Source organism: Nelusetta ayraudi, unplaced genomic scaffold, assembly GCF_046127955.1.
Source record: "Nelusetta ayraudi isolate G7.1 ecotype Tasmania unplaced genomic scaffold, CSIRO-AGI_Nayr_v1 ptg000089l, whole genome shotgun sequence".
Taxonomy (NCBI): Eukaryota; Metazoa; Chordata; class Actinopteri; order Tetraodontiformes; family Monacanthidae; genus Nelusetta; species Nelusetta ayraudi.
The window spans coordinates 1229700-1243745 of NW_027466139.1; the positions used below are offsets into that span (position 1 = coordinate 1229700).

Sequence of the window (14046 nt, forward strand, 5' to 3'; positions counted from 1 at the left end):
GCTGATTTCCACGAAAGTTAAGTAAAAATCCTACGTCGTCTGCCGAGAGTGAATCCATTACTTTGTAAATGTGGTGCTTATTCAACAACAAAAAAGAAAGTGAAAGGGAGGGGGAGGGAGGGGGGGGGATCCATTTTCATATCAGAGTCATTTGGAATTTCTGAAAGTTACCTTTCTTTCTTGGTGTGCAGATGAGCAGGCAGAACCCACAGAGGTGATGGTGCTGTCCTATTTTTGGAGGGGCTATCAACAACCCTGTGACATAGGCCTGAGTGACAGGACAAGTGTTGCGTTGAACACTCCCCTTACTCTTTTGGGGCAGGCATTCCTCAGTGTAAGCAGACACACACGGGCCCCCCCCCCCTCCCACCACACTCCTCCGTCCTTCTCCCTCTGGCCGAGCTTCCGTGTGCTGGCGGATAGAGGTGGGCGCACGCGCGTGTGCATGTGCGTTCCCGAGCGACGGCCTTGAAGGTGGACCCAGAGAGACGTCAGCAGCTGGACGGTGTGGCAGGCGAGGAGCACGGCAGAGCTCTGCGAGGGGGGCCCTGATTGTCAGCCATGGGGTCAACGCACTGAGGGCCCCGTGGGATGAAAAAACCAAAAGATTAGACAAGTAATCGGGTGGAAAAAGAAAGAAAAAAAAAAGTAGAGTGAGGAAGCCGAAGGATGGTCGCAGAAGAAGTGATAATCACACTGTCCGGCGGAGCACCATGGGGCTTTCGTCTCCAGGGTGGTGTGGAGCATCAGAAACCTCTGCAGGTGGCTAAGGTAAGGCAAGTCCATTACCATCTGATCCACAGGGCCATTGCAATTGTGATGAACTTAACAGTCAGCATTCACTACATTCACTACCGTGTGTGTGTTGGGGAAAGGCTTCGGCTAAAGTGTGAATTCAAGGCTTGTGCAAGTTGTTTGGTCTGGGAAAGAAAAATGTGTCGTCTTGATCGAGTGCAGGTTTCTTTCGTGTGTGCACCTGCAATTTATTGAGGGACCTTCACGCTTCAATTTGAGCTGTGAATGTGGGACACTGCTGTTATATATCCGCAATGGAACGCTGCTTCTCTTATTACTAAGGAGCTCAAGGTTCATGTGACATTTAATTAGAAAAAAAATAGCACTGTTTGAAAAGTCAACAGTTTCCCCGCGTTCCCTTTCTTCTGACTTTGTGCTGCTTGCTGCCTTTGAAATGGGCACTTTGAAACAACAACAAAACAAGCCAAGAGCATTGTACAGCATAGACTATTGAACTGTATGTTAAATATAACGCACTGTACAGTACTCTACGGTAGTATATTGAACATAGATTCAGAAGCCACGTTAGTTTTGCCATGTGATGGGGAAACACCACCACTCTGAGATACGTATTGTGGAAAGGTGAAATTCGCCGGGTGTTTAAGTTTGTAAAGGAATCATTTGACCTCACAACTCCCATGAAAATTGCTCAGCTCATTTTACTCTTCTCAAGCAAATTCTCCAAAAGAATTCAGTGGCCGCTTTTGGCACCGGTGAAGCGGTCCAGATTTGAATCTCGATCTCTGCTTCGGAGAGCTAAAACAAGCATGAAAGCCCAAGTCTAATGTCATTTGTGCATTGAGGATGAACTAGGTTTAAAAGATGTCAAAAAAGAAGAAGTTGCAAAACATATCTGAATAAATAAAGACCGATATGATCCACTGTTGGTGCAATTTGCTTCTCCAGACCAACTTTCTCAGCAGTATTTGCACGTCTACAGCCAATTTGAATGTGACAAAAACAAAACAGAAAACAACAGGTTTCATTTCACACCTGATACGTGCACGCGGTAATACGCCTCACACCAATGAAGGTACATCAAGAGTAATTGTTGACTAAGCACAACTATTTTTCCACCGTCTATTTTTGGTTGAGAAGCAGTGGGTCACAGGGTCAAACAAGGTGTGCGTTTCAGCTCAATATTTAAAAATCAACATCATACGCTATTTCAGGAAATGCATTCGATACCCTTTAACTTTTTCTAAGAGAAGTTTGCTATAAACATCCGTTGACTGAAGGTTAATATCGCTGTACGTGGCCCCAGACAATTTTGTATTGTGTGGTAGGGCACCAACCTATATTTTCAACGTTGGGCCGGTCTTGCCTACCACACGCAGGTCCAAGTGGAATCTTGCCAAGAGGCTAAAATTAGATGCGAATTAGATGCGAATTAGATGCTATTGCTAAATAGTTGAGGAGACACAGCACAGCAAAGCTGCAGGACAGAATATGGCAAATAGGATTGTGGACAACAGCTGTTTCCGCCCAACTATGCAAAACCGCATGCTCCCTCACCCCTGAGGGACGGAAGGTGTTATTTTTTCAAGGAGCCTGACAGGTGGAGCAGTTTGTAGTTTCAATAAAAGGTTCAAAGCTATTTATTTAGATGCTTTCATTTGTAATTTTGCACTGCCTGTCGGGGATATCACAACCTGAAACCACAAGGTGACTGACAGAATAAATAACTGTCATTCTGTACCACAAACAGGCCCGGGCCACTTTGAAAGGCTTAGTTAAATGGGGATGAGGGATTTAATTATATCCAAACAAGAATAGCTGTAAAGAAAACTGCAAGAATGAGGTTAAGCTTAAAGAAAACCCACAAAACACCCTGGATCCCTGGTATGCACTATAAATGGAAATGCATAGGTTATGTTCAAAACAGCACAGCTGGCTTCGGAAAAAAGCTTTCAAATTCATTAAATGAAATGTTTACGTGCTTTGCATAGACCAAAGGCAATTTAGAATGGGCATAACGCCATCGACCTGACAGACCTTGTGCACAAATAGCCAAGCGCCAAATGAAGATGGCTGCTGGCTGCATTCCCCTGTTAAAGTGAGTGTGAGAACACCACTCGAGCCTGCAATACGTGGCATATGTCCACAGCAAGATCGAGCTGTCAGGACAAAATCTGCTCTCCGTCTGTCACCATCACAAAGCAAAGACAAGACAGCTGCACACTTGCAAACCTGTAAATCTTATATGGAAAATAAGAGGGCACCTATGCAAGTTTTGAAGTATGTGCTTCATGTTTGACAAAAAAAAAACAACCCAAAACAACTGAAAGTCAAATCTAAGACTTATATTTGATATGACAGACTGAGGATGATTGAATTTTGAAAATTTGCTGTTACATTTTGATTGCAGGTACGTAAGCGCAGCAAAGCGTGCAGGGCAGGGCTGCGAGAGGCTGATGAGCTGGTGTCTGTCAATGAGCAGCCTTGTGGAACATTGTCACATGCTCAGGCTATGGATCTCATCGACAGCTCTCCTGGGGTACTACACATACGAGTCAAAAGGTCAGAGCAACAGTTCAATTCTATCAATGGTGAATTATTTCAGTCGAGCAAAGTTAAGATTTTTAAAGTTTAATTACAAACACATCAATGACTTAAACCTTTCACATTTTTGCAGGGCGCCAGCTGGTTTTCACTCGGTCGTTCTTGTGACTCGTGCCCCTTCTCCCCGTATTGACAAAGAATACCGGGCTTCGCTGCGTACATTGTCTCCAGTCAACCCCCACCATGCCCCTGTTCGTGAGGTTCACCGAAGCCGCTCGTCTCTGACCAGTGGCTTGACATCTCCACCTGGTAGTGAGGCTTATTATGGCGAGACTGACAGCGATGCAGACGTGGCCGGCTATGAGAGGCAGCGACGGCAGAAACGTCGCAGCCCTAATAACCCCAATCCGGCAAAACCAGCGGGACGGACCTCCCCAGAGGGAGGGGAAACATCAGAGATGAGTGGCTACGATAGCGCTCCTGATGCTCACGTTTATCCAAAAGTGCTGGATGGGCATGAGGGAAATGGCAATGGAGGAGGGGCAGTAACAGGGGTGGCACGGAGGGAAGTGGTTTACCAGCCTCCCAGTCTAGGAATGTGGTCCTCTCAGACATCCACTGAGACCTCCTCCATCATCTCCTCAGCAGATGATCAGGGGCCAAGGGATGGAGGGCAAGAGGAAGATAGTGGCTTTCTGGAGCCAGCCAACGTCCCCCTGGTTTCCCCTGAAAGGGCAAAGGAAGCCCTGATGCTAGGCTCTCGTAGCCAACTGGTGCCAATGGTGGGTCCTGTAAATAAACCCATTGACGAGGAGCTTACAACAACCTACATGGAAAAGGCCAAGCAAGCAAGTAAGTACAGTGAAAAAAAGAGCGTCTAGTTGAGCTAAATATAGTTTGGCTAGATTAGGATGAACACATTGACTCTAGAACTACAGCAGATATTATAGACATTAGGTATGATATGATACGTAACAGTATAACAAGTTCAATCGCATGTTCTGGTGACCCAGAGGTTCACCTTCCGGTTACCTACAACATAAGGCCTTTCCACAACCTTGTAAATATTTTTAGCTAACTTACATGTCAGAGGACACAAGACTAATAATGTGCAAATTACCCTTCAAAGCAGCTAATGTGAAAAGCTAAAAGGCTTGCCTGGAATTTTTCCCCAAAGGACTTCTGTTTGAAGTTAGGGGACGAATAAGTAAGTGTTAAAGGTGGCAAGGAAGGTCAAGACAACTCATGAGGGGTCAGCTCTTGGTTGTACAGTGAAGCCAAAGTGATCTATGACTGCTTTGCCAATGCTGCTGTTATTCCCCAAGAAAAAAACTTTTTTTTTTTTTTTAACTTTTGTACCTTACAGAACTAAACCGAGGGGATACACCTCAAGACAAGCACGTCAAAGAAGCCAAGAGCAAGTGTCGAACAATTGCATCCTTGCTTACAGATGCTCCAAACCCACACTCCAAGGGGGTGCTGATGTTCAAGAAAAGGCGGCAACGATCTAAGAAGTATACTCTCACTAGCTTTGGTAGTGTAGATGAAGATATGTGTCAGGACTCACAAGAGGAGGATGGGGTATTTCCTGGTAGCGAATCTGAATTTGATGAGGAAGGCTTCTCTGCAGTTCCAGACCCAACCTGGGATAGTGATTACTTGGATATGTTGGAGAAGAGGGCCACTGCTGGGACCGAAGGCCGTCGAGATGGGATAGAGGGTGCTACAAGTCCAGGGCTGAGCAATACAACAGGAAAAGGAGCTCAACTGTTTGAGCAACAAAGAAAGAAGGCTGCTGACCACGACAAAAAGGTTGAGGCAGCACAGCCACAGGTTGCACAGTCAAATGTTCAGGGGCAGGTAAACTTACCAACTGCTGGTATTGCCATGCAGCAAGATCTTCCTCTGGTTCCTGAACCAGTCGCATTCTCGAAGACGCCTAATGGAGAAGTCCTCGGTTCTGCTGTTGGTCCATCCAGTGCAGTATCACCACCTCCTGTCGCGCCAAAACCAGCCACAGCCTCTGTGACTACTCTCACCACATCTGCTGTGCCAGCTGAAACACCACAACCAGAATCATCTGCTATCAATGTTCTCAACAGAACAGCACGCCCTTTCACTCCAGGATTTATCAGCGTCCGAGCTGCCACTGCCCCTGTAACGTTTCGACCACCTGTTGCAAAGACAAGCCAGCGTCCTGTCTCCACTGCAATGGGGCAGCCGCCACCATTTTCCGCAACCAGTGAACTTACGCTTAACTATACACCGTCATTAGCACAGATGCCGCCTGGTCCTCCAGCAGTGTTCTCCACACCATTCTCAACACCTCAAGTGCCCTTGTCCGTAACACCAGAAGCACCTGTTACTATTCACCCTACAGCCATTGCGCACTCAGTAGAGAAAATTCAGTCACCTCCATCAGCTGCTGTTTATCATGCTCCCTATTCCCCCATGCAACCAGTGTATATGCCAACACAACCTCTGGCACCACACCCACCATTGGCTCCAGCTGCAGTCTCTCCGGTGCCGAACATTTGTGGTTCAGCTGAAGCAGTTGCCATTGTGTCTCCACCTCCAGTGCTATTTGCCCAGACACCACAGGCTCCATTATCCAGTCCGATTGGAACAGTGTCAGCAGTCTCTCAGCCACAGCCAGTAGCTCCGACTCCAGTACCAGGTCCAACAGGTCGCACAGGTATCCTGCTTGAAGCCAGAAGGCGTGGTGGAAAGCCAAAACCTATGTTTAATGTGCCAGAGGTTACAAAGAAATCCCCCAACCCTGACCTACTGTCCATGGTGCAGAGACTGGACGACAGGACTGTCCGACAGAACCCACCTTCAGAGAATTTCTACGATGACATTGACGCTGAGGAAAGGAGTGGTGAGGTAGGCATGGGAAGGGCCCCTCCTCCAGTAGCACCAAAACCCAAGGTCATTCACGAGACCCCACAGTTTCTTCAGGCAGGGGGGAAGGGTGCTGAGCTTTTTGCCCGAAGACAGAGCCGCATGGGTATGTATGTACTTGACACTTCACCTGAGACCCATTTCCAGCAGGAGGTCACCCCACATGGTGTAGTCCAACCACTTCACTCCTCTGCTGGTCCCTCTGGTCTTACTCAGTGGAAATTATCTCCAAATGTTCGAGCCCCTCCACCTATTGGGTACAACCCACTTATGGGACCGTCTATTCCTTCTGGGCCTCAAAGGGAAGCAAGCAAGCAAGATGGGAGGGGCAAAGGAGGCTCCCAGAGAGAGGGCATTAAAGCTTTGGATTTCATGAGAAGACAGCCGTACCAGCTCAATTCTGCCATGTTTAACTATGGGGGTAGTGCTACTAATCTGTCAGCCTTGCCCTCTTTCCAGGGTCAGAGGCAACAGCAAGGTGACTACACCACAACGATGGTGGGTAGCTCATTAACCACACCCAAGCAAATTCCCATTAAGACAGCTCGCGTGTATGAAGTCAAGCGATTTTCCACACCAACACCCATGTCAGCTCCCACTATTTCTCCTAAAGTCATTGCACCACGCTCAGCCACAACCCTTGGAGAACGTTTGAATCACTCTGGCGTGATCTCCCCACCGCCTGCACCTTTTGCTACTGCCCATAGCTTTGGTCCAGTAGCAGCCAGTGCTGCAACTCCAGTTCCACTGCCTTCTCAACCTGCTGGTCTTCCAAGCATCCCAACATTCTCCACCATCCCTATTCCAAATTCTATGCCTCATCCACTCCCAACACCTTATACCCCTGTCTCATTCACAAGTGGACTTCAGACAGCCAAGCAGTTCAAGAGCGCTCCTGAACTCAGTATCCTGTCTTCATTGCCTCCACGCAAGACTCAAGCCAACCCAGTGCAAGCTCCCAAACCACGTTTTGTTGCCACCAAGGGAGGAGTCCAACCCCGTGTCTGGAGGCCAGGGGCTGTGTGAACGTATCAAATCATCCATCATCAGCCATCCCACAAATTTTTATCATTGTAAATGAGAACAGAATTATCATTTAAAATAAATGGTGTTATTTATTACTGAAGACAGCTAAGAATTTACCAACAAAAATAACACAGTTGATGTATTGTTTGGGTTGGACAAAATACCAAAATACCAAACATCAACTCATTATAGTTTCACAATTGTAATGGAATTCTGCTTTTCTCTCTTCACAACAATGTAAATTAAGTTTAGTTTCATTGATAAGATTCTGACCAATTAATCAATTGTTATGAATGGAAAAACAAGACAAGGGAAGCCTGATAACCTCCAGTAAACTGTTGCCAATGTGTTCTAATATTTTATACATGTTGAACCTTGCATAAATATTAAAAAAAAAAAAAAAAGTGAAATCTTTTTAAAGCACATCTGAGGGCAATTCCGGCTTCTTTCGTTATTGATGACACTGTTTTAAATGTCTCTGTTAACTTTGAAATGAGAGAAATACAATGCTTTGACATTGTCACATTTAAGACATGTCCTGGTAGTTGTTGAATGTACACAGCTTTTAACTGCCCTTTCATCCAGCGCTTCTTAGTTTGATATTTGCAGATTTATGTCAACGCTTTACTTTTATGAAACAAATTGCACAGAAAAGAATATCAGTCTGGTTTTGGCTAGGTACAAAGGAAAGTCGATTGACTGAAATGCACCAGCATTTATAGAATGGTTGAAGAAATGGAGCTGACCCTGCGAAAGAAGATAGTGGCTTTGTCAGGACCCAGTTTTTTTTTTCTGATGGGACAGTCTACCATTTCAAGAAGCACAGTTGGATTGAACATGTGTAATTCCACCGTCTGGAGAAGGTAAAGAAAGACTGCTGGGAAAGTGCGGTATCAAAGGTTTACTGGAGAAGATCTTGGGGAAAAAAGAAAGTTCTCTTGGTGTCCTTCCACAACAAGATGAATCATATGAAAACATGAAGGACGCATTGGAAAAAATGCTTTTGCTGTTAATTTCTGATTTTTTTGTACTATTTTGAAAACTTTTTTTTTTAGGTTTAGTTGCAATGCAGGTACAAAATGTTGAGTGAGCGTATGGCTTTGTTGAGGTGTAATATCTAATTGCTATTAGCACAGTAATAATGTAGAGATTAAAAACATATTTAAATAATATTGTGTAGAATATATTGTGAACATTGTGCAGTGTTGGTTTAAAACAATTGCATTTTAAATCTGATTTAACACTGCCCCCTGTTGCTGATAATATGACCCTGCACTTTGAATTTACTGTATACTCGTGCATGCCAGCAGCTGCAAATATGTGTGTGTGACTGTGGAGTTAAGTTGTAATAATAAAAACTACGATTTATAAACAAAGTCAGATTTCTTTTTTTTTCCCAGCTGTGCGCTGCTGCAGACAGACAGACAGACAGACAGACAGACAGACAGACAGACAGACAGATAGATAGATAGATAGACAGACAGACAGACAGACAGACAGATAGATAGATAGATAGATAGATAGATAGATAGATAGATAGATAGATAGATAGATAGATAGTTGTGCTGTGGCTTTGTGGCTTTTTAGGGCCAAACCTTATGCACAGAGAGAGGGCCTACTGCCTATATATAGGGCTGTTAATATCCAAACAGAGGACTGCTAAGAGATAGAATGACCTTTTGCCAGCACACCACTGTAACTACGAGTGTGTTCCTAATTCAGTGACCATTAAAAGATCTAATAAAAGTGGCTTCTCAGATTCTGGAAGTTTCTATTTCAGCATTGACGCCACGTATAATTTTCTCTGAAATGTTTCACAAAGACATTGCATTTATTGCAGGAGGGTTGTCTTTATAAAATTAACTGATAGGCACGTGAACGAAGATTTATACACGTGAGTCATTTTTATTTACATGGTGCAGTTTAGCGACCTGTCGAAACTCCACATTGCAAAACAAAATGTACTTCAGAATGTACGATCTGAAAGCATTCCTTAAATTATTCACAGTCATATTTTTCATAGTCCTCATAGTCACATTTTAAAGCCATATTTCTATCAGTATAATGCAGGGGAGACGTTCTCCCTCTACTTTAATAGGACCCGCAGACCCACACGCCCTTGGTGTTCACACGCACTATATGCTCAACCACAGTCCACTCGCTCATTCTATACTCTCCCATAGTGCCAGTGTCCCTGTGTGGCTCTAACACAACCCAAGTCCTTTGAGATTATCTTATGGCTGAGTTCTGTTTCCCTCCCTCTGTGCTTCTAAATATAGTCTTCTGAACCATCTGCGAGTATGATTTTGTTCCTCTAATATCCCCATCAGCACATTTAGCTGGCCAACAGAGACTTCGCCCCCTGCCTAATGACCCCCCCACGCTATTCCCTATTCACACACCTAGACTCAACCTCGTCCTTCTACCCTGTCTTGACACCAACACTGCACCAACACCGCTGCTACCCACAACTCCACCCCTCTGCAAGATTTGACATCTGAACGTACGGTGGGCTTTTCTTTTTTCTTTTTTAGATTCCTCTGGACCTGGGTCCAGCCGTACATGGGGTCAGAGGCACTGAGGGATTTGTAATCTTGTGATCGAGATCACGACACTGAGCCTGGGTCTCCTCTTCTCTGTCTGGTGTTTATAGGTGTACGACAAAAATCCCGGTGAGTAAATCAGCATCCCATTGGTGTGCTTTGTTCTACTAACCAATCAATAGCTTTCATTTTATTTTAATTTTTGACTGCTATAAAAACTGCAAAAAGCGCTACTCGTGTGAATTTTTTTTTTTTTTTTTAAATGCGCTACTGAAACCTAAAAGTCTGCATGACTTTGTTCATAGAGAGATTTCTTTTCACTCCTTTAACAAAAATGCCTCTGCAGAAGTTACTTTTGCTGCTTTTAGGCTCTTTGTTACATCTCAAAATGAACAAAGGAATGTGCAAATGAGATGGCCACCCGTCTCTGTGGGCGTTGCAAAGATTTTATGTGACAGTACCAAACTCTGACAGGAGGGTGGAGTGATTAATCCCAGCTAAAAAGGTCGCTAAGCTCAAAGTTATTTGAGACGATGAAAACATCCAAAGCCTTCACGCTAACACTGACAACTCCTGCACATCTCACACCTGCTCTAACAAAGGTCTAGTTAGAATTGCCTTTCTGTTGCCTCCGGGGGCGTGTGCTCTGCCCTGAACAGTGCCGTCAGGTCCATTCGATAGGGGAATGATGCCATTTCATGTCGCTGAAATGTCTTGGCTGAAAACAGCTTTCAAAAATAGCTGCAGTGGGTTAAGTTACAGCCAAGGGGATGTGATGTGATGAGATGTTTTGCCATTTGACTGCGCCTTGAAGAAACTCACTGAGGTGCACGGCATAACATTAACACAACAGAATCCGAGCAAGAAAGCGATACTGAATGTTTCAAGAGTGATATCCAGAAAGAACATCTGACGGTTTTGCAGCTGTTTCCTCGGCAAACACGTTTCCACGTTGAACTGCAGAATGTAAAAACATGACAGTATCCTATACATCATCCTATAAACTATAGTGGATGGGTTGAAACCTCTGATAAATGCAATGCACTAAAACACACTTAATCACCAAATTCAATAAAAGCTGATCGGTGACTGCAAACTGCAACTGATTAAATATCTTTAGGTTTTGACCAGTTGGTTTGAATAACTGGTGCAAAGTATGGTTACTTTAATTAGGATAGGTGGATTTCTATTCTAATTCATGAAGTAGCAGGCCCATCTAAGTCTATGTCAAAGAAAATAGCAAGAGAAAGCCTTGATCAGCGACATGATTTAGTCTCTGTTTATGTTTGACTGGCAGGCGATGTGCAGATCTTCTGTCCCCCAAACAAAACTGAAATACACGTTGAGCTATGTGTTGGTAAAGACATCTGTTTCCCAGGGGAATGCTGGGCATCTGAGGCCACTGACATCTGACTTGAACTTGAAAAATGATTTGGAAACCACGCCGTCTGTCTGTGTGTCTGTCTGTCTGCTGTTTGATGTATTCAAGTCCGACTTGCAGGGGTTGTTCGCGATACTGACAACTGTGAACTGTCAATTGGAGAGAATATTGGAGAGTGGAGCATTAATTATTTTTTATTGTATTAAATGTATTTATAATTTGTTTATATAGTGAATTTAAAAAAATGTGTGCATAAATTGTATGTCTAATTGTACTCTAAACATACATAATACATTGTCTGTTTTTGATTTAAAAAAAAAGTCTTTATTGCTAACTGTCTTAGCGTATCTTTAAATGTAGCTACTTCATTAAATCCAAACATTTTTGAATGTGTGAATATATTTTACTGCTATGCTCTGTTTTGAACCTCCAGCAATGCCTCTGGGAACACCTGCGCCACTATACAAGAGGAAAAAGATCTCCAAGATTGTAACCGACCTGTCTCATGTTGCTCAGGATGGTAAGACACCCAACTGAACACAGTCAGGGGAATCTACAGTTATGTACATTCTAAGTGAAAAAGGTGAAAAGCACAAAACAAGCAAAAAAAAAAAATGTCATAGGCAATGGGGATTTTTATCAATCTTTATCTGTGTTCTAAATTAAGGTGATTAATGATGTAAACTTTTATTCACATCGGGACCAATGTCCATGGGTGTCAAATGAAAGCATGGAAACATCACGGTTTTCTGTTGATGTGTTTCTTACCGGCAGAGTACGAGTCGGACCCTGAGGCGTCCGAGTTTAACCTGGGGACAAAGATCAAGACGCCCAGAGACATCATGCTGGAGGAGCTGTCCCTGTTGGGCAACAAAGGCTCCAAGATGTTCAAGATGAGGCAGAAGAGGGTGGAGAACTTCATCTACGAGAACAACCCCGACGTCTTCAGCAGTGAGTCTACGGTGAGAGCATAGGGGAATTAAATATGCTTGAAAACAACACATATCAGAGGTTGTTTTTGTTGATGGTGAGCTAAAATAAAAATCACTACTTGTGAGTTAGTTTGAATGATAAAACCTAACAGCCTGAAGAAGCTGGTTGATCAGCAAAAGGAAATTCAGTGTGGCAAATCAATATTGTTTGTGTTTCAGGACAACCTCCAGAAGTTTGTCCCCTCTCTGGGTGGGCAGATAAGCGGCCAGATGATTAATGTTGGGGGGCATTTTCTAAGCAAAGATTCTGGAAAACTGCACTTTGTGGGTCTGTATCCTGGAGGGGCCCCCGTGCCTCCCCCCAAGCCTGGGAGCAAAGGTGCGGGAGGCGGAGCAGGCGGTGCAGGAGGAGCAGGAGGAGCAGGAGGAGCAGGAGGTGAAGGCGGTGAAGGTGACCAAGCTGGTAAAGGAGTGGGAGGAGGAACATCGTCCTCACTCAAAGGCTGGTATCATTTTTAGACATTTCAAATGATGTATTTGTTACATAGAATCCTAGAGTGTGTGCATGCACAAAGTATTAAAAGAAACACTTTCAAAAATACGTGTTTTAAGGAGATAGCTGCATATACATACAAGTATTACCTCCACAACCTTTATGCAGCTCTTCAGACCATGAGACACGAGCTGTCTCGTTTCATACAGCCGACTGTCTTTCATTGTGGTCCTTTATAGCCCTATAGTAGGCGTGTGGAATGTTTTGTCTGACTTTGTCTACATTTTCTCTTATGGGGGTTAAAGTTGTTAAAGTTTTAAACTTGGTCATGCGCTGTAGTTGGCTGCTTTTCACTTAAATTAGCCATAAACACTCATGTTGTTCTAACTTTACCATGTTCTTGTGACCCACATAACTTTTGCGATACAGAGGAGTGTGAATATTTGGGTGTGTTTTCCTTCAGGAGGACAAGGCAAGAAGAATGCTCTTTTATCATCCTACGTGTCTCCCTGGGAGAAAGCCATGAAGGGTGACCAAAATCTGATCGCTACTCTCAAGACATCGATGCCTGGTCCCATCAAGCCAACGGACACGCCAAATTGGAAAACCTTCAACAAGTACCCTCTCTTCTGGTCTGGCCTTTATAATTGCTGTGTACTCAACAGAGGTTCTGATCAACCCTCTCACCTGCCAGGTGTGCCATGCCCTACGGCGGCTTCGAGAAGGCCAAACAGTTCATGAAATTCCAGCTGCCAGAAGCCGAGGTGCCCCAGCCGGAGCCGGAACCGGCCGTGGTATTCCAGCACGACGTCGGCTGCCGGCCTTCCTTCAACCGCACGCCAATTGGCTGGATGGGCAGCGGCGAGCCCAGTTCCATTCACGTGGAGGCGGAGGCTGTGCCCTTTGAGGAGACAGACGAGCTGTGAAGACATAAATATTCATTCTGTGATTACACCTGCTGCACACTGGCTCAAAGTCACGCGGGGCATGAATGCGTGTCTCCACCTTAGCATGCACATACACGCTTGCGATAGATGAACTGACAGTTAACTCTTATATTAGTGAATCGAAATCTCTCAATTTCGAAAAGCAAAAACAGGTGGAGGCCATGACTTTGGCTTGCTCTGTATGTGGTTGTAAAGAGGAGAAACAAGGTTTAGATGTTATTGGTGGGTGAGGAATTAAATGTTTATTTGTAGAAATACAATTTCAGAAAAGATGGTGAGAATTTGCAGACCTTGTCAGGGAGAAACGAATGAATAATGTATGAAGGACTGATTTATGTTACTCATGAGCCTGATGTCTTAATATGACTTCATCATGTTTGCTATTTGTCATTTATTTCACAGATCATTTTTGGGCTTTATAGAACTGAACCTAAACGGTCTCATCAGCGCATACATACACGCAACCTTATCTGCCAACACACTTCCCCCTCAATAAACTCCTTCAAACTGTGATAGCTGTCTT

General features: G+C 44.3%; 2 protein-coding genes across 2 annotated transcripts; both read left to right on the top strand.

Moving 5' to 3' along the window:
- The first annotated feature begins 132 nt into the window (after positions 1-132).
- synpo2la (synaptopodin 2-like a) lies at positions 133-8618 on the top strand. The gene is made up of 4 exons (XM_076046237.1): positions 133-771; positions 3164-3315; positions 3431-4149; positions 4664-8618. Exons 1-4 carry the CDS (start codon positions 670-672, stop codon positions 7225-7227), a joined length of 3537 nt encoding a protein of 1178 aa, XP_075902352.1. The 5' UTR covers positions 133-669; the 3' UTR covers positions 7228-8618.
- Positions 8619-9644: 1026 nt separating this feature from the next.
- Positions 9645-14036, top strand: myoz1a (myozenin 1a). The gene is made up of 6 exons (XM_076046215.1): positions 9645-9899; positions 11585-11671; positions 11926-12113; positions 12303-12585; positions 13040-13193; positions 13271-14036. The coding sequence occupies exons 2-6, from the start codon at positions 11587-11589 to the stop codon at positions 13500-13502; spliced, it is 942 nt and encodes a 313-aa protein (XP_075902330.1). The 5' UTR covers positions 9645-9899; positions 11585-11586; the 3' UTR covers positions 13503-14036.
- Positions 14037-14046: the final 10 nt, after the last annotated feature.

Bases quoted from the DNA above. Each gene is read 5' to 3' on its own strand.
- synpo2la (XM_076046237.1), top strand. From the start codon at position 670: ATGGTCGCAGAAGAAGTGATAATCACACTGTCCGGCGGAGCACCATGG. The intron at 772-3,163 runs GTAAGGCAAGTC...TTTTGATTGCAG, and splicing joins AACCTCTGCAGGTGGCTAAG to GTACGTAAGCGCAGCAAAGC. The intron at 3,316-3,430 runs GTCAGAGCAACA...ACATTTTTGCAG, and splicing joins CTACACATACGAGTCAAAAG to GGCGCCAGCTGGTTTTCACT.
- myoz1a (XM_076046215.1), top strand. From the start codon at position 11,587: ATGCCTCTGGGAACACCTGCGCCACTATACAAGAGGAAAAAGATCTCC. The intron at 12,586-13,039 runs GCTGGTATCATT...GTTTTCCTTCAG, and splicing joins AACATCGTCCTCACTCAAAG to GAGGACAAGGCAAGAAGAAT. The intron at 13,194-13,270 runs GTACCCTCTCTT...CTCACCTGCCAG, and splicing joins AATTGGAAAACCTTCAACAA to GTGTGCCATGCCCTACGGCG.